Source organism: Chelonoidis abingdonii, chromosome 10 (genome assembly GCF_003597395.2).
Source record: "Chelonoidis abingdonii isolate Lonesome George chromosome 10, CheloAbing_2.0, whole genome shotgun sequence".
Lineage (NCBI taxonomy): Eukaryota > Metazoa > Chordata > Testudines > Testudinidae > Chelonoidis > Chelonoidis abingdonii.
This window is the reverse complement of record NC_133778.1, coordinates 40,510,702-40,530,891: the sequence shown is the minus strand read 5'-3', so window position 1 is coordinate 40,530,891 and position 20,190 is coordinate 40,510,702. Positions and strand designations below refer to the sequence as shown.

Genomic DNA, 20,190 nt, shown 5'->3' with positions numbered 1-20,190 from the left:
AGCAGAAGTAGCCAGCATCCAGCTTCCTCCCTATAAAGGAGCTGTTTCCTCCTCCCTTGGTGGTGCCACTGCAGGCCTCTTCAGATGGATTGCTTCCTTAGTCTTGGAGGTCTCCATGTGTATATTTTCAGTCACTTGCAACCTAGCCACCACCTCCTGTAGTTCTCCCACCTGCTTCCTGAGGGATTCTACCAGTAGGAAACTCTCACACTGGATGACCTTCCTAGCTTGGCTTTCTGCAATGGGGACTACAGGTCAGTCTCTGGAAATCCACACCAACACCTATGTAGAGTAATCTGTGATTGGGTTCTCTGTCTGGACCCAGGAGCAGTGTTGGCATTGGCAATGTGACCTTTTTGAACCATGCCCTCTCGTTAATGCACAGGGGAAGGGTGATCAAGAATGATTCAGGATCAAGGGACAGGAGGCTAGAGCTTTGCTAGCGCACACTCACTTAGCTGGTCTCTGGCCCCCACTCCCACACAGATCATGCTGTAAACTTTAAGCAAGCCAAAAGAAAAACGAAACAGAAACAAAAACTCACTTACCCCAAGAATTAGTGTTCACACCTTCAGCAGGGCATCTCCCTCTCAGATTCCCCCATTTGCAGCCCGCTGTTCAGTAACAGTCATATTGTGCGTGGGTTTTTTGTTTTGTTACTGCTACTCTTACCTTTTTTGTATCTGACTCTTTTGTGATCTATGAAAAGGAAATCCTGGAAAGTCAGTCATTTATTCTCATCTTTTCTTCCTTTGGATTTTTTTGGAGGGAGTGTAGGGAAGAGCTGCTCTGCTTTGGAGCATAAATATACACAATTTTAAGTTGCAGTATGCATAAGTATGTCACAGTTCAGTGTTTGAGCTCTAACTAGTAGATATGAAGTATCAATCACTGGATTGCACATTATTATGGCCCCTACTGAATTCATGGTCCATTTTGGTCAATTTCAAAATCGTTGGAATTTAAAATTTAGTCAATTTCATGGTTTCAGATGTTTAGACCAGTAATTTCATGGTGTTGTAATGTAGGGGTCCTGACTCAAAAAGGGTCATGGGGGGTTGCAAAGTGGTCACAGGATTACTATCTTTGCTTCTGCGCTTCAGCTGGGCTACCATCTGATCTCCCCCGTCCCACAAGAGCAGCTGTGCAGGGGAAGAGGAAGTACCATCCCTCCCCAGTCATGTCAGGACTAGCAGCTGGTACCTGGTGCATGATAGGAGCCCTTGGGTGGGGCACTCTCAGCCCTGCTCTTCTTTTACTCCCCTCCAATAGCTAGATTTCACAAAGGAGAATTGATTTCATGGTCCGTGACACATTTATCACGGCCGTGTATTTAACACAGTCTGAGCTAAATTGATAGTCTGGGCATTGTGATCCCTTAGCTCTGTTTTCAGGTCTTAACTGTTTAATTTAGTAAAAGCAGAACAAGTTTTCATTCATGCTTGTCTGTTTTTTATGTTAATTGCCTTTTTTAATTGAACAAGTTAGTGATAAAATCATGCAATACTAGAATAGAGGGTTGTCGGCAGTCATTCTATAAATTATCCAGCAGATGGCAGTGACTACCTAGTAAAAGTACACCTGTAAAAAGAGCTAGCTACCAACTCTACCTGTAATTTTTTCCTGTTTTGGGAGGAAAGGAAGTGGGGGGTTTGTTTTTTGGGGTTTTTTTCTTTAACTCCCAGTTTAGGGGAGAACCATTGCTTTAGGTGTCTGTGTGCGTTACTGAAAAATAGAACATGCAAAGAACTTTGAGGCATTATTAGGCTGTGAAAAAGGTATAAAGCTGGGTTAGGCCATTCTTACAAATCATAATTTCTAGATTGGGCAGTTTTGCATGGTATTTAAATTGCATGATGTCACTCAACAGTTCCCAAAAGCATGTTGCTTTTTAAATTTTGTTTGCAATCTTCACCCAAAACGCTTGAAACTTTTAAAGGAGATAAATATTTTAAATATAACATTATTATATTTAATTAAAAAACAGCTCCAGGATAGCAGCTATTCTTGTGTCTAAAAGAAGTGTTAATTACTATTATCTGATAAAACAACAGTACAGGTTAAAACTTGCTGTATGGCAAAATAAATTGTTGCAGTTGTAACTGAATTGAAGGCAAATTTAGCAGAATTTAAATAATGCATTTTTATGGTCTGGTTAATCCATGAAAACAGTTCTTAATGCTAACAAATGTTTTGAACTTATTTGGAAACGACAAATTGTAAGGAAAATTGTCTCCTTTGAAAGTTGGTGGCAGCATTTTGTAGAAATTGAGATTTTTTTGAAAAAAGATTCACCAGTCATTTTCTGCTAGGTGTATCTTTTTTTATATATAAACACACGTATATAAAATCCCCGCTACATTAAATGCCAAAGAGTTGCATGAGTCTCCAGCATGAAATGTTAACATTGTCTTTTCCCCTCTCTTTCTACTGTTCATTTTCATCCACGTATTTTTTGTTTGCCATCTTTTTTTTTAAAATACTTCATGTTAAATTAATTTGGAAACCATCCTAAGCTGTGCAACCTCTACGAGTAGTAACAGCGGATACCTGTCTGTTTCACTATTTAGTCCCTCCTCCTATGTCTCCATCTTCCAAATCTGTGAGTACTCCAAGTGAGGCTGGAAGCCAAGATTCTGGTGATGGTGCCGTTGGATCTAGGTATGGTAACTTTCTGAAAACATTAGATTGTTAGAAATGTTGTTAGAAATGTTTGTAGGTTGAGAAGTGCTTTAAAATAATAGAGTTAGTGTTGATAACTTTAAAATTTGTAAATGTCCAAGTCAAATTTTATATGTCTAAGTCATTTAAGATAAACCACATAATATCGCTTGTTCTAAAGCAATTAATATTTTTTACTCTAATGATTATGTAAAATCATTTTATCCTCTGATTTGGATAATTCTCTTTTGAATGTATTTTATTTAAATACTGAAGCTGCATGTAAAATGAAACTTTGAATTCCTTTTTAACTTCAAGGAGAATCAGATATGTTTGTTTCTAATGGACCCATAGTTTAAATTGGGTGGGAAGAAAGAGGATGTTATATCAAGGGGTCTTTTCACTGCCATATCATGTGCACTCCCTTCAGATAGTAGGTAAATTCTCATAATAATTTGCTCAAAAAAATCTATTAATAGTCATAGAGATTAAGGTGGTATGCCATTATCAAATATGTTTAACTTACCACTATGGTTATATTATGGAATAACTTGTTAAAACAGTTATCCTCTAGATTTCTTTAGGTCTGCTTGCACATGAGTATTGCTCCCTTTGGAAGAAGTTTAAATAAGATTTATCAGGGCGCACATATTCATGTCTTCTCCACATATTTGTCTTGTGCCTAAGTCATTCTCATTTTTCGCGTACCATAGGCTTTCAAGAATGAGTGCTTGTACCCCATTTATATATCGTTTAAATGTTGCTATTCTGACCATCCTAACTGTAAAAAAATGTGATTATTTTCATAACCAGTCAGTGGCATTAACAAAGTATAGGTTGTTGCTAAAAAGTGAGCAATAAGCAAAAACAGGAGAATGCAACACGTCACTAACATGGAGAGACATTGCTTTCCTGACTGCTTGTGGACACTATACCTCTTGAATGCAACTTTATGTTAATATTTCATTTAATCTGTGTGGCTCAAGCCCACTTTTGATGTAAAAAATATCCAGTAATATTGCTCTTTCATTTAGTAACAACCAGATTTTTAATACAGTTCACATGTGACATGAGATCTGTGAATCATTTCTATCATAATCCATTGAGTGGGAGGGTTATTCTCTGCTAACATTATTTTAATCTAAAATATTTGAAGATTAAATTCCATTCATGTGTAATATTGAATGGTGAAGTGTGTATGAAACATGTTTGACATGAAACAAACTTCACATGTACATGTTATGGTGAATTCATCTCCAGCTAATGAAAATATTATTGTCCTCACCATTATGTATTCTGCACATTCAGTTACATAAATGCATGTCAAATAAATGTAGAGTAGGCACAAGTCCTTGAAAACTGTTGAGAGAAAATAATACCTTGCATTTCTATAATTTCATCCGTTTATCTCAACATGTCTTACACATTAGGATTAACAGCAATTTTTGGGGTTTGGAAGTACAGTACAGCAGTTTTCCCATCTTGCAAATGAGGGAACTGAGGCATAGGTAAACAAACTAATTTGCTGAAGATCAAATAGTGAGTCAGTGGTAGAAAAAGAATAGAATTTAGAGCATTACATTGGGAGTCAGGAGATCCAACCACCAGACAATACTTAGAGATAATTTTAAAGTACTAAAATGTCTATCTCTATGTATAGTATATTGGTACATATGGACTCTTGGTGAGACACACTGGTATTCAAAAAAATCTTGAATTTGGAAAATCAGTCGGCAGGAATAGTTTAGTATGATCGCTGCTAGAAACAGTTCTAAGGAGTTAACCAATTTCAGAGTCCCATCAGTGTGCCCATATCAGTACACATCAGCATTTGGAATCTAGTTCTTAAAGTTTGATACTGGTCTGAAAATGTAAAACTGATCCTTTTTTTTTTTTCTCCATGTTTTTAACCCTTTAATCCCAACATTCCACTTCAGTTGCATGTTGAACAGCTGTGAGATCACATAATTACAGTACGCCTCTCATGCAGCAACTCTGTTTACAAAGATTGTCTTCCTGGTTAGCTTAGCATCTCCTCTGCATTTTTACCTCTCCCTTATGCTGGCTGGCACACAGCTGCAGTTCTTAACTACCTGATAAGCAGTAAACCACTGTTCAGGCCCTACGTCCACTGCTGCTATCAGTTTACCTGACTGCTTCTCCTGTCCTTTTCATCAGTAAACCATTTTTCATATCTGCTTCTTCTCATCCTTAAGTTGCTGTGTTTATTGCAGCTCTTCTGCTACGCTTTCCCACTCCCTATGTTTCTCAGGAACATTCAGAATAAAAATTCAGGGCTGTAGAGAACAATTGAAATATCACATATTGAAATCCAATATCACTTACTATTCTGATGGAGAATGTTAGAGTATATTGAGGTATATATTAATAATGTACATTTATGCTAGAAGGATCTTGTGAGGCTTTAGTTAATATTTATGAAGTATTAGGCAACTGACTAAAGTTTAACCATTAAAGCAGATAGATAATTCATACTTTAAGACACGTTACATACTTAGGAGTATATGATGTCACAGTCACCCCAAATAAAGCACTGAACTCCAATCTCAGAATATCGTCTTCATTTCAGAAGAGCATATCTGGTTAAAAAATCATCATCATCATCCAACAAAAAGTGTAGGGATTGAGACATTACAAATGAGAAATCTTAAAGGACATAATATTCCTTATACCAAAGAAGAAACTGTAAAGAGTGTCGGAGTGAGTTTGAATGAATGAGCAGCCTCTAAGAAGCTAGGTTTTATACCAAAGCAATATGATTCAGTTTTCTGAAGACAACTTTAGAGTTGAAAAGAGTGAAAGAGTTTGAACATATTAATTTGCTTCAGCAATCAATACATCTTTGCAAAACTCTGATGACATGTTTTATGTAGGAGAGGGAAGGAGAAAGTTACTAAGAAAAACTTAACAGTACATTCAAAACAATTTTTTTTGGACACACAGACAATACCTCCCATTTGTAAGTAATACATAGACAATTTTCCAATGACTTGGAAAACTATTGTCCCTACTTTCAGACAGAACCAAAGCTTTGCATTTCTGATTAAACCATTAATGAAAGTTGATGCCTTTTAAATGAAAATTTGCTACTAGAACTACCTAGTACATAAAGATACTGAAAATTTAATATAATATTTTCACCACTCTGTGTTAAACTATTGGGAGCAGCTTTACATCTTTCTAGGAACTCTCCAGTTACACTGAAAAATAACTTCAGTCTTCCTAAAATAATCCATACGGGAAAACCTTTTATTGATCTGGCATACAAACATATTACATGTTCTTTATTTTTCAGCTTCTGTTACAAAATAATAATAAAATTCTCTACAAAGTATGGTAGTATATGCCAGCTTACTAAAAGCAGATGTTCTGCTGCTAATATTTCACGTATGTTTGTTTGAAATTGCTGCTTTGTGCCCTGGTAGAGTTAGAAGTAGACACCAACACTAGATGAAATAGATTTCCCTCCCCGGTCCAGGCAAGACTAAAATAGGACCTTCGTTATATTTTATATAAGTGACCTCTAACAGATCCATTCCACTTCTTATTCTTTTATGCTGTGCTGAAAACTCACTATTTTGAAACGTTTTAATATAAAGCCCACTGTTTTCTAGGATACTGAATAACTTAAATTGGCTTTAAATCGGATGACATTTGTAAGCCCAAGGCAGTGCTTAACCCATAATTACAGCAGTGTCACATCTTAGAAACACTAGCAGTTCTGTATCCCAGTGGAAATGCATTTTGCTTCTCTACCAAAAAGTTTGTGTTGACTCATTTCCTTTACCAATATGATAATTTCCTGCACATATTTAATGCTTTGGGCAGGATTGCAGTACATTAACAAACCTGACTTCATATGACATAACCAAAGTAGTATAGCTTTAAAATGAAGTTTAAAGTTTAAAACTTCCTAAGCTGTTTCAAATGGATTTTTAGTCATTTGGCTTTCATGTAGACTACTTCTGTCAGTGATTCTGCAATGCTTTAATTTGCCCCTATCTGAAATAACTGAATGTCTGTAATTGCTCTGAATTGTATATTTCTGTTTCACTGTTTTATAGTTATTGCATGTATCGTAGCATTGAATGTTCACTGAATTCCCACTAACTGACATTACATTTTGTGTCTTTTAAACAATGAAAAAACTGTAAACATACAATAGCTTTAACATTTCATAGTGTGTATTTGCTTCACTAATCTCTGGCCTCTTTTGCTAATGCTGCATGGTTGTTCAACCTACGGTATCAGGACGCTGCATTGGGATACTGATCCATCAGTTCTTCAGCTCCACTCTGATTCCGATCTTGGGTATTTCATAGATTTTATATTCCCTCTTTTGTGTATTTTTAAATATACAATTTTATATATATATATTATATATCTCCAATATGAGCTTTTTTAAAAAATGAATTTTAAATTACTATTAAGGGACCACAAGTTCTGAAAGAAATCAAAGTTCATGCTGTCCCTGGGTTTAGTGCAACTGGCTCATAGTAAGCAACTTCAGTCTTACTGTGATTGCAAGTTTATCATTTTCCCAGCAATATGTTTCACTCAACATTTTTTATCTAGATCTTGGAAAGACAAACTATAAAATGTCATTCTATTGAGATAAAATAACTACACACTTAAGTATATACAAAATGTGCCTAATATACGAAAAGATGGGAACTTATTGTTTTGTGGCTAGTGTATCATGAATTCTATTATAACTTGTAAGCTTTTTCATTAAGCCCCACATCACGTTATAGAATTGTATTTGCCCTCCAAAAATTTAAAAAGAATGTTAGAATTTTTCCTTGAGCCTATTTAGTCTGTAATGGATATTTTTAGTGTGGGAGAAGATGGAAAGATTAATTTTCACATACTGCTTTTTATTGCTGGATTATTGGAATAGTGATTAATATACATATTGAAGTTAATGGGAGTTTTAAATAAAAGTTCTTTTTCTGAGATGGGTCTAATTTGCACTAATATATGTATATAAATACACACACTCACACAGTGTTGCGGTTAGACCCATGTTCTCCATGTCAGTATTTAAATAAGATCTTGTTCTCAATTTTTCTTGTTAAATCTTTATCTTTAAGTTCTTTAATATTCTGTTCAGGGATATTATACTACTGTTTTGGAACAGACTTACAGTTCTAAGTCAGAAATAATAGGTTTGGGAAAGCTAATGAAATAGGCAGCATAGTTAAATAATACCAGGAAACAGTCATTAATTGCAGAATAATTAAACAATTTTGCAAGCTATGCAATCTTGGAACCCTGGTCCTGCAAATATCTTTCATGTGAGCAAGGAAAACAATGGTAATGCTCACATGAGTTAGGTCTGTAAAACAGACTCTTTAGCCAGTGAAAAAGAGCCTTGTCATACACTAAGATTTAGGAAGCCTTGAAAAACAGTTTGTGTAAAGTCAAGAAATCCAGATGACTTTGCCTTTTTTTCTTTTTCTTCTAGTCTGTGTGTATAAGGCAGCCACCTTTTAAAAAATAAAGCTAGCATATTATTAACATAGCATTTTTCAGATGATAGCATCCTTTGGATTTAAACTTGATTTTTAGAGGTGTGGTGTGAGATGATGCCTTGCATATCATTGCAGGCAATCTGAAACTCTTTATAACTTAATCATGATTGCATTAAAAATATCAATTGTTCTAATATCTCTGTTCATTTTATTTAGACGTGGGCCTGTTAAACTTGGAATGGCTAAAATTACACAAGTTGACTTTCCTCCTCGAGAAATTGTTACATACACAAAGGAGACTCAAACACCAGTTATGACTCAACCAAAGGAAGGTGAATGTTAACTTATACTACTATTGCACGTATTTTTTTCTGGTTATTAAAATGTATCAAGACTATTCTAGGACAGATGGAGATCAGTCATTTTCTACTTCATGTCTCATATTGTACAAAATAACTAGTCTTTCAGAGCTGGACATGGTTAAGTGTAAATTGATCTATGGGATGACTGGTAATGTCTGTTAAGTCCATATGCGTCTTTTTGAAGAATGTCATTCTGCATCTTGTAATTAAAGAAAACCTATTAAGCACTTGTATTTTCCTCTCCCAAATGTACAGTTTTCTAGAAGACTTACTACATTTATTTGTAGATTTACTGCTGTTTAAGCAATGTAGAATGAGTTCCGTGCACATTAAGGTAACAAAATCAGTTTATGTGAAGGCTTGTGTGTTTTTAAGCCATTTGTGGCTTGCTGCCATCACTAGCATTTGATTGAAAAAAATGCCACTCTCAAAGACTTCTTTATAAATTGATTTTTGTGTGTAGGGACACAGACTGCCCTCAATCATTGATCAAATTTCCATTGATGAGAATAGGAGTTGCATATGCTAATCACATTTTTGACTCTCAGCTTATGGTGCAAACTGAAAACAGTTGGAAATTTCTAAGTTAAAGCTTCAGTTGTAATTCGCTGTCTTTGCAGGAAAGTTTTGTTTTGTTTTTTAAAGAAGATTGAGTGGATTTAATTCACTTGCTGTTAACCTTTAGAAACCTGGGAATTAGATCACAAATGACAATATTTGGTCTTTGCCTAGTCCACATCAGAAAAACATGGAATTGTTCAGTGTGACTGCCTGGCTGATCTCTGATGAGCAAGTTTACTATGAGAACATAAACTGAGGGTCTAGAATTTCAACTTCAATTTTGTACTTCCTAGATTTCTTGGGGTTAGTGTTTAATTTTCTGGCATCTTCTCAAGGAAATATAGATAAAAGCTATGGTCAATGTGTTCATTTATTCTGTTAGATTTATATTTTACAGGATTTAGTTCTTAAATCTTTTCATTTAAGAATCACAAGCATATGGTCTGAAAAGGCTTGATGCAGAATGTATAGGACTCTAGCTTGCATCAGTACACTATCACTTGTTAAACATTGACAGTGGTTTATGTTGAAGCCAGTTATATTAGAAGCACACCTATATAGAAGAGAAATGAGGAAAAAGCACATCACAGTACTAGCTCTCTGTTGAAAAAGAGCTTTTCTTTCTCCCCCCCCCCGCCCCCGCCCTTTGCATTATGTAAGGGAATCCAATGTATGTTCCAAACACCTAACTGGGCAGGTTTCTAAACTTTATTACTTGATGAACCTGAGTAGAAGAGGATTTTTTTTTCTGTATTTAAATAGTTTGTTTTATTTCCCCACAAAATATATATATAGATCTAGTATTTATTTTATTTACCTGGCAAACTGGAATATGTACTAATATTTCAATGAAACATATTTATTGAATATTCAGTATATTGTCTACAGATCATAGGCAAAACAATTTTCCTGTGAACAAGCTTTCTACCCCTTCACAGATGAGGGTTTTTTTAAAATACTTACCAATTCAAAGGCTTTTCTGTAATTTTCTTTTCCGTCTATACATGGTGGCTTCTACTTGGAGCACTGGCAAAAATGGAAGCTGAATGCTTGTTTGTCAAGCACCCGTGCAAAGGTACATCAGTAGACATCAAAGGAATCATTGTTCTTAAGAAACTCACCAGTTCATGAAAATGCTTATTTCCACTTCAACTGTTCTTTATTTATGAGATCTTCTCAATTCTGCCTCTGAGAGCTTGCAGTAGCAAGAACCATATAGCTGTGCATTCACATTCTACATGTATTGTGTTGGGCATGGTGTCCGCTGTCAGTGTTTCAAACTCTCCTCCGCTCTCCTGGCATCATGTAATTCACTGTTTTGGTGTGATCATACCTGGGTGGCATCTCAGAATTTTTCAGTGATAGAACATCTTTTCCTTAAATAATCTTATCTGGAAAAAAAAACAGGAGTTTATTGCGGAAATTGTACATAGGAGAGTACTAAAACTAAGTCTGCTAAGGGTTGAGTGCGTCTCTCTTTAGCATGTATCAGAGGGGTAGCCGTGTTAGTCTGGGTCTGTAAAAGCAGCAAAGAGTCTTGTGGCAACTTATAGACTAACAGACATTTTGGAGCATGAGCTTTCGTGGGTGAATATCCAGTTCATCGGATGCATGTGACGAAGTGGGTATTCACCCACAAAACCTCATGCTCCGAAACATCTGTTAGTCTATAAGGTGCCACAAGATTCTTTGTTTTCTTTAGCATGTTGTTGCTGCAAATCTTGCATAGGCTGAGGGAAAATTAGTGAACAGATAAAATTTAGCCCTTGGATTCCATTCTTCATCCAAGTATTTTACTAATAATCCTCATCAGATGTTTGAGCAGTAAGTAGATATTCCTATTTTATAGATGGGGGAACTGAGTCAGAGGTTAAGTAAAAAGCGACTGAGTCCTGTGGCACCTTATAGGCCACGTCTACACTACGGGATAATATCGAATTAGCTAAAATCGGTTTTATAAAACTGATATTATAAATTCGATTTCATGCGGCCACACTAGGCACAGTAATTCAGCGTTATGCGTCCATGGTCCGAGGCTACCGTCGATTTCTGAAGCGTTGCATTGTGGGTAGCTCTTCCGTAGCTATCCCATAGTTCCTGCAGTCTCCCCCGCCCCTTGGAATTCTGGGTTGAATCATTATTGTCGCGGGTGGTTCTGGGTAGATGTCGTCAGTCATTCCTTTCTCCGGGAAAACATCAGCTGACAATCCTTTCGCGCTGTTTTTCCCTGGATTGCCCTGGAAGACGCAATAGCACGGCAACCATGGAGCCTGTTCAGCTTTTTTTTTTTCCGGCACGTATGTGTACTGGATGCCACGGAGAAGAGAGGCGATACTTCAGCGCTACACAGCAGCATTCACGTTGCTTTTGCCAATGATAGCAGAGATTTGTTACTGGTCATTCTGTACGTCTACTGCCAGAGAAAAACTGGCAATGGATGACGGTTATCTCTCCTCCCTGTACTGTCCGCTGCTATCATGAGTGCCCCTGGCTGAAATCGGCGGCGCAACGGCCAAAGCAAAATTGGGATTGACTCACTTGGAGACTGATGTTTCTAAAAATAGTCAGTCCTGCCTAGAATAAGGGACAAGTGTATTAGAGGACCAGTGTATCAGAGCACAGCGCTCCGTGTCACTATTCACAGGGGTGCCCCTGCACAACCCCACCCGTTGCTTCCCTCCTCCCCAACCTTCCTGGGATACCGTGGCAGTTCCTGCCCATTTGTGTCATGAAGTAATAGAATGCAGGATAAGAAACACTGAGTATTTAGTGACATAAAATGAGGGGGAGGCAGCCTCTCAGCGCGATGATAGTCCAGGCAGGACTAAGCGGGTGTGGGGGGAGAAGCGCCAGCATGCTGCTGCTATGACAGTCCAGGCAGTACAAGAATCTTTTCTTTACACAGGAAAGGGAGGGGGCTGAAGCCCCCAGTTGCTATGATGAAAGCTGGTATTAAGCCGTTCTGTCCTATCTACTGGGGTAACCAGCAATGTTGGCCTCGATGTCAACATGTTAGATATTCATGGAGGACAGTTACTAGTCCTATTGCACCGTCTACACCGGGAGGGGGAGAGGGAGAGGAGACGGTACTGCTCTTCACTGCTGCAGCATCGCATTCTACCAGCAGATTCAGTACACAATAGGGTGACATTGAAAGTAGTCAAGAAATGATTTCTTTCCCTTTCCTTTCACGTGGTGGGGGGGGGGAACTGAGGAGCTTTCCCTAACCATGCCAGACACTGTGTTTGACCTACAGACATTGGAGCTCAGCCAGAATGGAAATACTTTTTCAGAGTGCTGGGATGTGGGATAGCTGAAGTCCTCAGTACTCCTCCATCTGAGCGTCCATTGAGTCTCTGGCTTCCTGTTACGCTTGTCACGCAGCGCTGTGTATCCTGGAGATTTTTTTTCAAATGATTAGCATTTCGTGTTCGTAAACGGAGCTCTGATACAACAGATTTGTCTCCCCATACAGCGATCAGATCTAGTATCTCCCGTACGGTCCATGCTGGGAGCTCTTTTGGATTTGGAGACTGCATCACCACCGTGCTGATCAGAGCTCCACGCTGGGCCAAACCAGGGGGAAATGTTAATTCAAAGTTCGCGGGGCTTTTCCTGTTTACCTGCCCACTGCATCCGAGTTCAGATTGCTGTCCAGAGTGGTCAGTGGTGCACTGTGGGATACCGCCCGGAGGCCAATAACATCGATTTCCGTCCACACTAACCGTAATCCGATATGTCAATATCGAATTAAGCGCTACTCCTCTCGTCGGGGTGGAGTACAGAAATCGATTTAAAGAGCCCTTTATATCGATATAAAGGGCGTTGTAGTGTGGACGGGTACAGCATTAAATCGATTTAACGCTCTTTAAATCGATTTAAATGCGTAGTGTAGACCAGGCCTTAGACTAACAGAAGTATTGGAGCATGAGCTTTCGTGGGTGAATACCCACTTCGTCAGACGCATGGTTAAGTAACTTATTTTATTCTCTCTTGCCTTCAAAACCATGGAGCTTGGATTAGAATTCATGATTTTCCGTTTACCAGTGCTCAAACAATTTTAATATTTCAGAGTGATTTGTATACAAGTTTATTTTTAGAAATTTGGGGGTGGGAGAGAGTTAAATCTGGTAATTTAAATGATAAAAGGGGAACAGGATACATTAAACTCAGAGTTAAACTTCAAAAGCCAGCTTAAGTCCTGTAACATATTTTTTTGAGGGTTAAAGGTGACTTAACTCTCAAATTCTGTACCCTCACTGACTCTCCTGAAAATAACCACTCCTTTGCCTAGCAAGCTCCCTGTAGAATACTATGCAATACTGCTCCTTCCATCCCTTTGCATATCTAGACCACTGAATGAGACAGTGTGATGGAACATACATTGAAAATACAACTGGTTATGTCTACCAACCTTCTAATATAGTCTAGAAAAAGACAGTTCAGGTTTTTCAAAGATTAAATTTGAAACATTTTAAAGGAAGAATGCTATATTGAAATGTAGTGAATTTAAAACTGATTTAAAATAGTTACTACAACTGCCTCTTAATTCCTCTGCCTGTTTTGGTGCTTTTAGAGTCACTCCTTTCCAATTTTTACAAATGTTTTTCTCTTCCCTCTTGCTATGAGAGCCACACAAACTGTGAAACCTGACTATATGCAAAGTAAACAAATAGAAAATAGCTTTTTTTTCTGTAACCTTTCAGTGATACTAATTTTGTTATATATAACAGTAGTAGGTAAAAATATTGGACAAAAATGTATTTAAATTGACAATATTCATTTAAATGTGTTTTTGGTGACAGAAATAACTTCTACGTTGACATCTTCTATATCAGGCTCCCTTCCATGCAACTTTGGGAAAGTCCATACTATTGGAAAACAGCATTTCCTAATGGAAAGACTGCAAATATTAAATGTGAGGTTCTTTGCTGTTCCATTATTTCTATTGTGATATGCAGTGCTGTAGCTGTGTTGGTCCTAGGACATTAGAGACACAAGGTGGGCAAGGTAATATCTTGCATTGGACCAACTTCTGTTGGAGAGAGAGATGAACTTCCTCAGGTCTGTGTAAGCTTGAAAGCTCATCTCTCTCTCTCTCTCTCCAACAGAAATTGGGCCAATGCAAGATACTACTTCACCCATCTTGTCTCATTATTTCCAGATAGCTTCTGGCTCATGGAACACAGTCCCAGGGAGTAGACCACAGTTCCAGGAAAAAAAGTTGCCCCACATTACTTTTAATCTATCAAGGCAATCTTACCTGTAAACTGCAATAACCCATATAACTATTTCAAAAAGCAAGTGAGATACCAAAGTTCTCATTGTCTTCCCTCTTTCTTCCTTCAGTGTTAGTCTTCTATTTTGCTTTGCCTCTTTTTTTTCCCCACTCCCTCTCATTTTCTTCCCTTTTTGAGATTCTCACTGGAAGGTGGAGAGTTAGCACATGGGTTGTGCTCTGAAGTGCTTTACTTACAAGCCCTGCTGTGAGTGAAATTGCCTGGGATTGCATGATCCTTGTTAGTTTTACTCTCGACAGATATGCGGTAGTTAAAGAGCTTTTGTTCAGGAAAGTGACTATGAACTGTCTGTCTTCCACTGGTGATGACCAGAACCCTCCCTTGGACAGGATAAGCTGGGATGGGTGGGTGCAAGCAAACTTAAAAGTTCCTTGCTTCCTGTTCGCTTGAGAACTACTGCTTTAATTGTATTGTACAACTGGTATTGTGTATGTGCATCTCTCAAAAATGACTTGACACTTGAATTAAGAAATGGGACGGACAAATTTGCTTTGAAATCTGAAAGTCTCTTTCATACGACTTCTTTCCAAATACATCTTTAATAAATAACTGGGAATTATGCTCCCACCTCTTTAATATGGGGACTACAAATAATACAACAGTCAGAAAGCGAAACTGCCACAGAAAATGGGAGTCTTGAAATGTGGGATGTTATGATCATAGAAAAAACTCTAAAATACCTAAGAGGATACAAGCAAATATGTACTCATGATTTGTGTGAATTTGGTGAGAATGGAGTGCCTTTAGTTCATGTATATCTTTACAGTTATCCCATTTAATCTCTAGGCATTATTTAGTTATGGAATTTCTAGTTCATATTGTATAAACTAAGTAGCAAGACTGTAAGAAGTATACTTGAAGCTCGTTCTGTTTACCTTAGGATAACTTGATATTACATAGAACAACAAAATGTACTATATACAGAAAACCCCTTTGGCGTCCGGAGGGGCTCGTCCCTCTCCAGGGCCGTGGGGAACCACACCGCCAGGCTACAGTCACGTAATTTGAAGTTGCATATCTTTTCTGTGGATGATTTATAATCTCACGTCCTTTCAGAATGGCTGAAGCGTAGTTTCTCCTCTTTAAGCACCCTGGTGGGGTATGACGGTTGATAAAATGGTTGACCTGAGTTTTAATAATAGTTATAGTGTCTTTCATTTGAACATCAAACTTGAAATTGTACAGATCATTTATCCCTCAGTGAAGTGGGTTGAAAAGGCAGCACTTCTCTGAACACTGCCCGGTATGGAAATTAAGAACACCCTATCCTATAGGAGGATTTAGGTAGGTAGAATAATAACTACCCAACTGGAATTTGTTGAAGATAAAGGGGCTAAATGAGGATCTTGATTTTTACATCTCATCTGCAAGTCGTTACAGTGCCTCCTTATGTCATACCTGACCAAGTGCAGGGGCATTAGTTCAGATGCAAAAGTTCCACATACTGAATCATGACTTTTTACCATGCTCCATTTTGCTTGAAAGTCTTCCCTCCAAGCACTAGCTGGCCTCATCTATCTCACTTCTGTTATACCAGGCCTATGTTTATGAAATGTGATCACATCCAAGCCAGATGCGTTGTAGCTGCAGGCAATTGAAGCCATGAAAATTGTTCAGCTATTGTTGTATAGATGTATTATGACCTCTGAGTTCCTTAAAATAGTTATGAGAAACTCAGTGGCTTGGAGAGATTGGAAATGTTTCTCTCTTACTTTTCATCTAACACTGTAGAATATTATAAGCATACCTCTCAGCATGTATTTTCTCAATTTTGTGACTAGGATGAAATGAATAGCCTTTTAAGAGATTCATTAATGAATGTTTTGCCACAGATTTTCATAATGCTTCCAGCAACACACCAGAGTACCTTCTTTTCTTAAGTCTTGATCCTAAAATGAAGTAAATTCAATAAATGCGGGAACATAAGCAGAATTCCAGAGTACAAAACAGACTTCTAAAGGAAGTTTACTAAATCTTACTTGAGATTGCACATACCATTTGAAGATCTCGTGTGTCCACAAAGTACTCCTAGTCTCTGTGTAAAGAGTATAGTCTAGAAGAAGTGAGCAAAAACCAGATATCCATGGTTACAGATGAAAGCAAACATAGCACCTAACACAGCACGGTCCTGATCCCTGGTAGGTGTCCTTGGTGCTATGGTAATACAAATAATAGATTACCATTGGGATAGGCAGCCAGACATTCTCAATAGAGAGCCTTAGTGCTCTTGAATTTGCTCAGTCTGGGTCCTTGGTGCCAGAGTGGCCTTCCTGTGCTGGTCAAAAATCCAGCTTTATGATGTAGGTCAAGATAAATCTGTTTAAAAACATTTTTTAAAAGAAATAAAAAAGCACATTAGACTATTATTGTAGAAATTGACGATTTTTTCATATTTGTGGACTATTTCATCAGACAGATCTTCTCTTATGGACTGTCTTTCCTCCCAGTGCTAATCCCACACCTATGCAGTAGCTGTAATGATTGATTACCTAAAGTAGTATTAAAACAACATAAAAGAGATGAGATGAAAATAAACTTGTTCCAATGCAGCAAGTATGTTGTCTTGGTAACATTCTTTCCTTATTTTGTTTTTGTTACCTTTCTATAATGTAGAGTGTTGAATGAATTCATTCATTCGTACGAAATCTTTTCCTGTTGCCCATAATTTTCACGACATTGATCTAAATTCTAATCTGTCTGGGTCATTTTACAGTTTAGGGCTGTCCTCTTGTGATTTGCTACCCATCAGTTTTTATGGTGTCAGCAAATTTGATCATAAAATAATTTTAATACCAGGGATACCTGACGAAGACTTGCTATGATTGATGTGTAATCCAAACAGGAATAGACATCCAAGGGAATTCTGCTTAAAGACTGGCTCATTAGTAATGGAAGCTTTCTGGGATAGTAGGACCATCTCTTGTTTTAAATGCCATGTTGCACCTTTGTTATGGAAGCACTTATGGACCAGGGTTTGACAAACACTGATTTTGTTAGATAAAAGATGAGATGTGGCTCATTTATTGTTAAACATTTAAATTTTGTGTGTAGATATACATGCCTAGACCCTACGTAACTGGCATGAAACAAATTCTTAAAACTAGATACAGTAGAACCTCAGAGTAGCAAACTAACCAGTCAACGACAGATGTCATTTGGAACAGTCAGCAGCAGAGCCAAATGCAGTACAGTACTGTGTTAAACGTAAATTATTTTCTTTTAAAAAAAAGGGGGGGGGGGAGTTTAAAAAAATTTGACAAGGTAAGGAAACTGTTTCAGTGCTCGTTTCATTTAAATTAAGATAGTTAAAAGCAGCATTTTTCTTCCGCATAGTAAAGTTTCAAAGCTATATTAAGTCAATGTTCAGTTGTAAACTTTTGAGAGAACAACCATAACGTTTTGTTCAGAGTTACGAACAACCTCCATTCCCAAGGTGTTTGTAACTCTGAGGTTCTACTATACTGTGCTATCCCAGAGCAGTACTAAGTGAGGGTATGTCTACACTACGGGATTATTCCGATTTTACTTAAACCAGTTTTGTAAAACAGATTGTATAAAGTTGAGTGCACGCAGCCACACTAAGCACATTAATTCAGCGGTGTGCGTCCATGTACCGAGGCTAGCTAGCGTCGATTTCTGGAGCATTGCACTGTGGGTAGCTATCCGTAGCTATCCATAGTTCCCGCAGTCTCCCCCGCCCATTGGAATTCTGGGTTGAGATCCCAATGCATGATGGTGCAAAAACAGTGTTGCGGCGGTGATTCTGGGTAAATGTCGTCACTCATTCCTTCCTCCGTGAAAGCAATGGCAGACAATCATTTTGCGCCCTTTTTTCCTGGATTTTCCCTGGCAGATGCCATAGCATGGCAACCATGGAGCCCGTTTTGCCTTTTGTCACTGTCACCGATATGTGTACTGGATGCCGCTGACAGAGGCGGTACTGCAGTGCTACACAGCAGCATTCATTTGCCTTTGCAAGATAGCAGAGACGGTTTTCATTCGTTTGTACCGTCTGCATGCCATTGTAAATTGGTGATGAGATGACGGTTATCAGTCGTTCTGTACTGTCTGCTGCTGTCATGGTGCTCCTGGCTGGCCTTCGCTGAGGTCGGCCGGGGGGGTCGCAAAGACAAAAATGGGAATGACTCCCGGGTCATTCCTCCTTTATGTTTTATCTAAAAATAGAGTCAGTCCTGCCTAGAATATGGGGCAAGGTACTAGAGAACTAGTGTACCAGAGACAGAGAGCACAGCGCTCTGTGTCAGATCCCGCAGAAATGATGAGCTGCATGCCATTCTAGGGGTGCCCCTGCAACAACCCACCCGTTGCTTCCTCTCCTCCCAACCCTCCTGGGCTACCGTTGCAGTGTCCCCCATTTGTGTGATGAAGTAATAAAGAATGCAGGAATAAGAAACACTGACTTTTTAGTGAGATAAAATGAGGGGGAGGCAGCCTCCAGCTGCTATGATAGTCCAGGCAGGAACATTAAACGGTAGGGGGAGAGGAGCCCAGCATCCCGCTGCTATGATAGTCCAGGCGGTACAGAATCTTTTCTTTAGATATGAAATGGTGGGGGCTGATGGAGCTCAGCCCCCAGTTGCTATGATGAAGGATGGTTACCAGCTGTTCTGTACATCTGGCCGGAATGACCGGGAGTCATTTCTATTTTTACCCAGGTGCCCCGGCCGACACTCACCTGAGGCCAGCCGGGAGCACTCACAGGATGATGACGAGGACAGCTATCAGTCCTTCTGCACTGTACCGTCTGCCACAGGGAAGGGAGGGGAGAGGATGCTGCTGTTCAGTGCCGCAGCACCGACGTCTACCAGCAGCATGCAGTAGACATATGGTGACATTGAAAAAAGTCAAGAAACGATTTTTTTTTCCCTTTTCTTTCACGAGGGGGAGGGGAGGGGGAGGGTAAATTGACGAGATATACCCTGAAACCACCCCGGACAATGTGTTTGACCCTACAGGCATTGGGAGCTCAGCAAGAATGCAAATGCTTTTCGGAGACTGCTGGGACTGTGGGATAGCTGGAGTCCTCAGTACCCCTCCCTCCCTCCATGAGACGTCCATTTGATTCTTTGGCTTTCCGTTACGCTTGTCACACGCATCACTGTGCTGTGGACTCTGTATCATAGCCTAGAGATTTTTTTCAAATGCTTTGGCATTTCATCTTCTGGTATGGAGCTCTGATAGAACAGATTTGTCTCCCAATACAGCGATCAGATCCAGTATCTCCCGTACGGTCCATGCTGGAGCTCTTTTGGATTTGGGACTGCATCGCCACCCGTGCTGATCAGAGCTCCACGCTCGGGCAAACAGGAAATGAAATTCAAAGTTCGCAGGGCTTTTCTGTCTACCTGGCCAGTGCATCCGAGTTCAGATCGCTTTCCAGAGCGGTCACAATGGTGCACTGTGGGATACTGCCCAGAGGCCAATACCGTCGATTTGCGGGCCACACTAACCCTAATCCGACATGGCAATACCGATTTTCAGCGCTACTCCTCTCGTCAGGGAGGAGTAACAGAAACCGGTTTAAAGAGCCCTTTATATCAATATAAAGGGCCTCGTTGTGTGGACGGGTGCAGGGTTAAATCGGTTTAATGCTGCTAAATTCGGTTGAAACATGTAGTATAGACCACGCCTGACTGTACAGCTGAAAGGAGCAGCTGAGGATTCCTTTGCTGCGAGGGAATCCTTGGCTAACCTACAGTTGATGATGTAGCCAGCCTATTCTGGCTTTCCTCGCTCTCATCAGAGGTTGTATATATCGGGAGCACAGTGTGCTCAGGTGACCTTAACCAG

At 39.0% G+C, this 20,190-nt stretch overlaps 1 protein-coding gene across 4 annotated transcripts in view; it reads left to right on the top strand.

Annotated features, from left to right (window-relative positions):
• The window catches only part of DYNC1I2 (dynein cytoplasmic 1 intermediate chain 2), a 50,611-nt gene that overhangs the window by 12,153 nt on the left and 18,268 nt on the right, over nt 1-20,190 (top strand). The window contains exons 4-6 of one of the 4 annotated variants that reach the window (XM_032771028.2): nt 2,571-2,661; nt 6,934-6,993; nt 8,373-8,488. In XM_032771028.2, coding sequence (XP_032626919.1) covers nt 2,571-2,661; nt 6,934-6,993; nt 8,373-8,488 — 267 coding nt within the window. Of the gene's footprint in view, nt 1-2,516; nt 2,662-6,933; nt 6,994-8,372; nt 8,489-20,190 lie in introns of all 4 variants that reach the window. The other 3 variants (XM_032771027.2, XM_032771032.2, XM_032771031.2) reach the window with 3 other exon arrangements.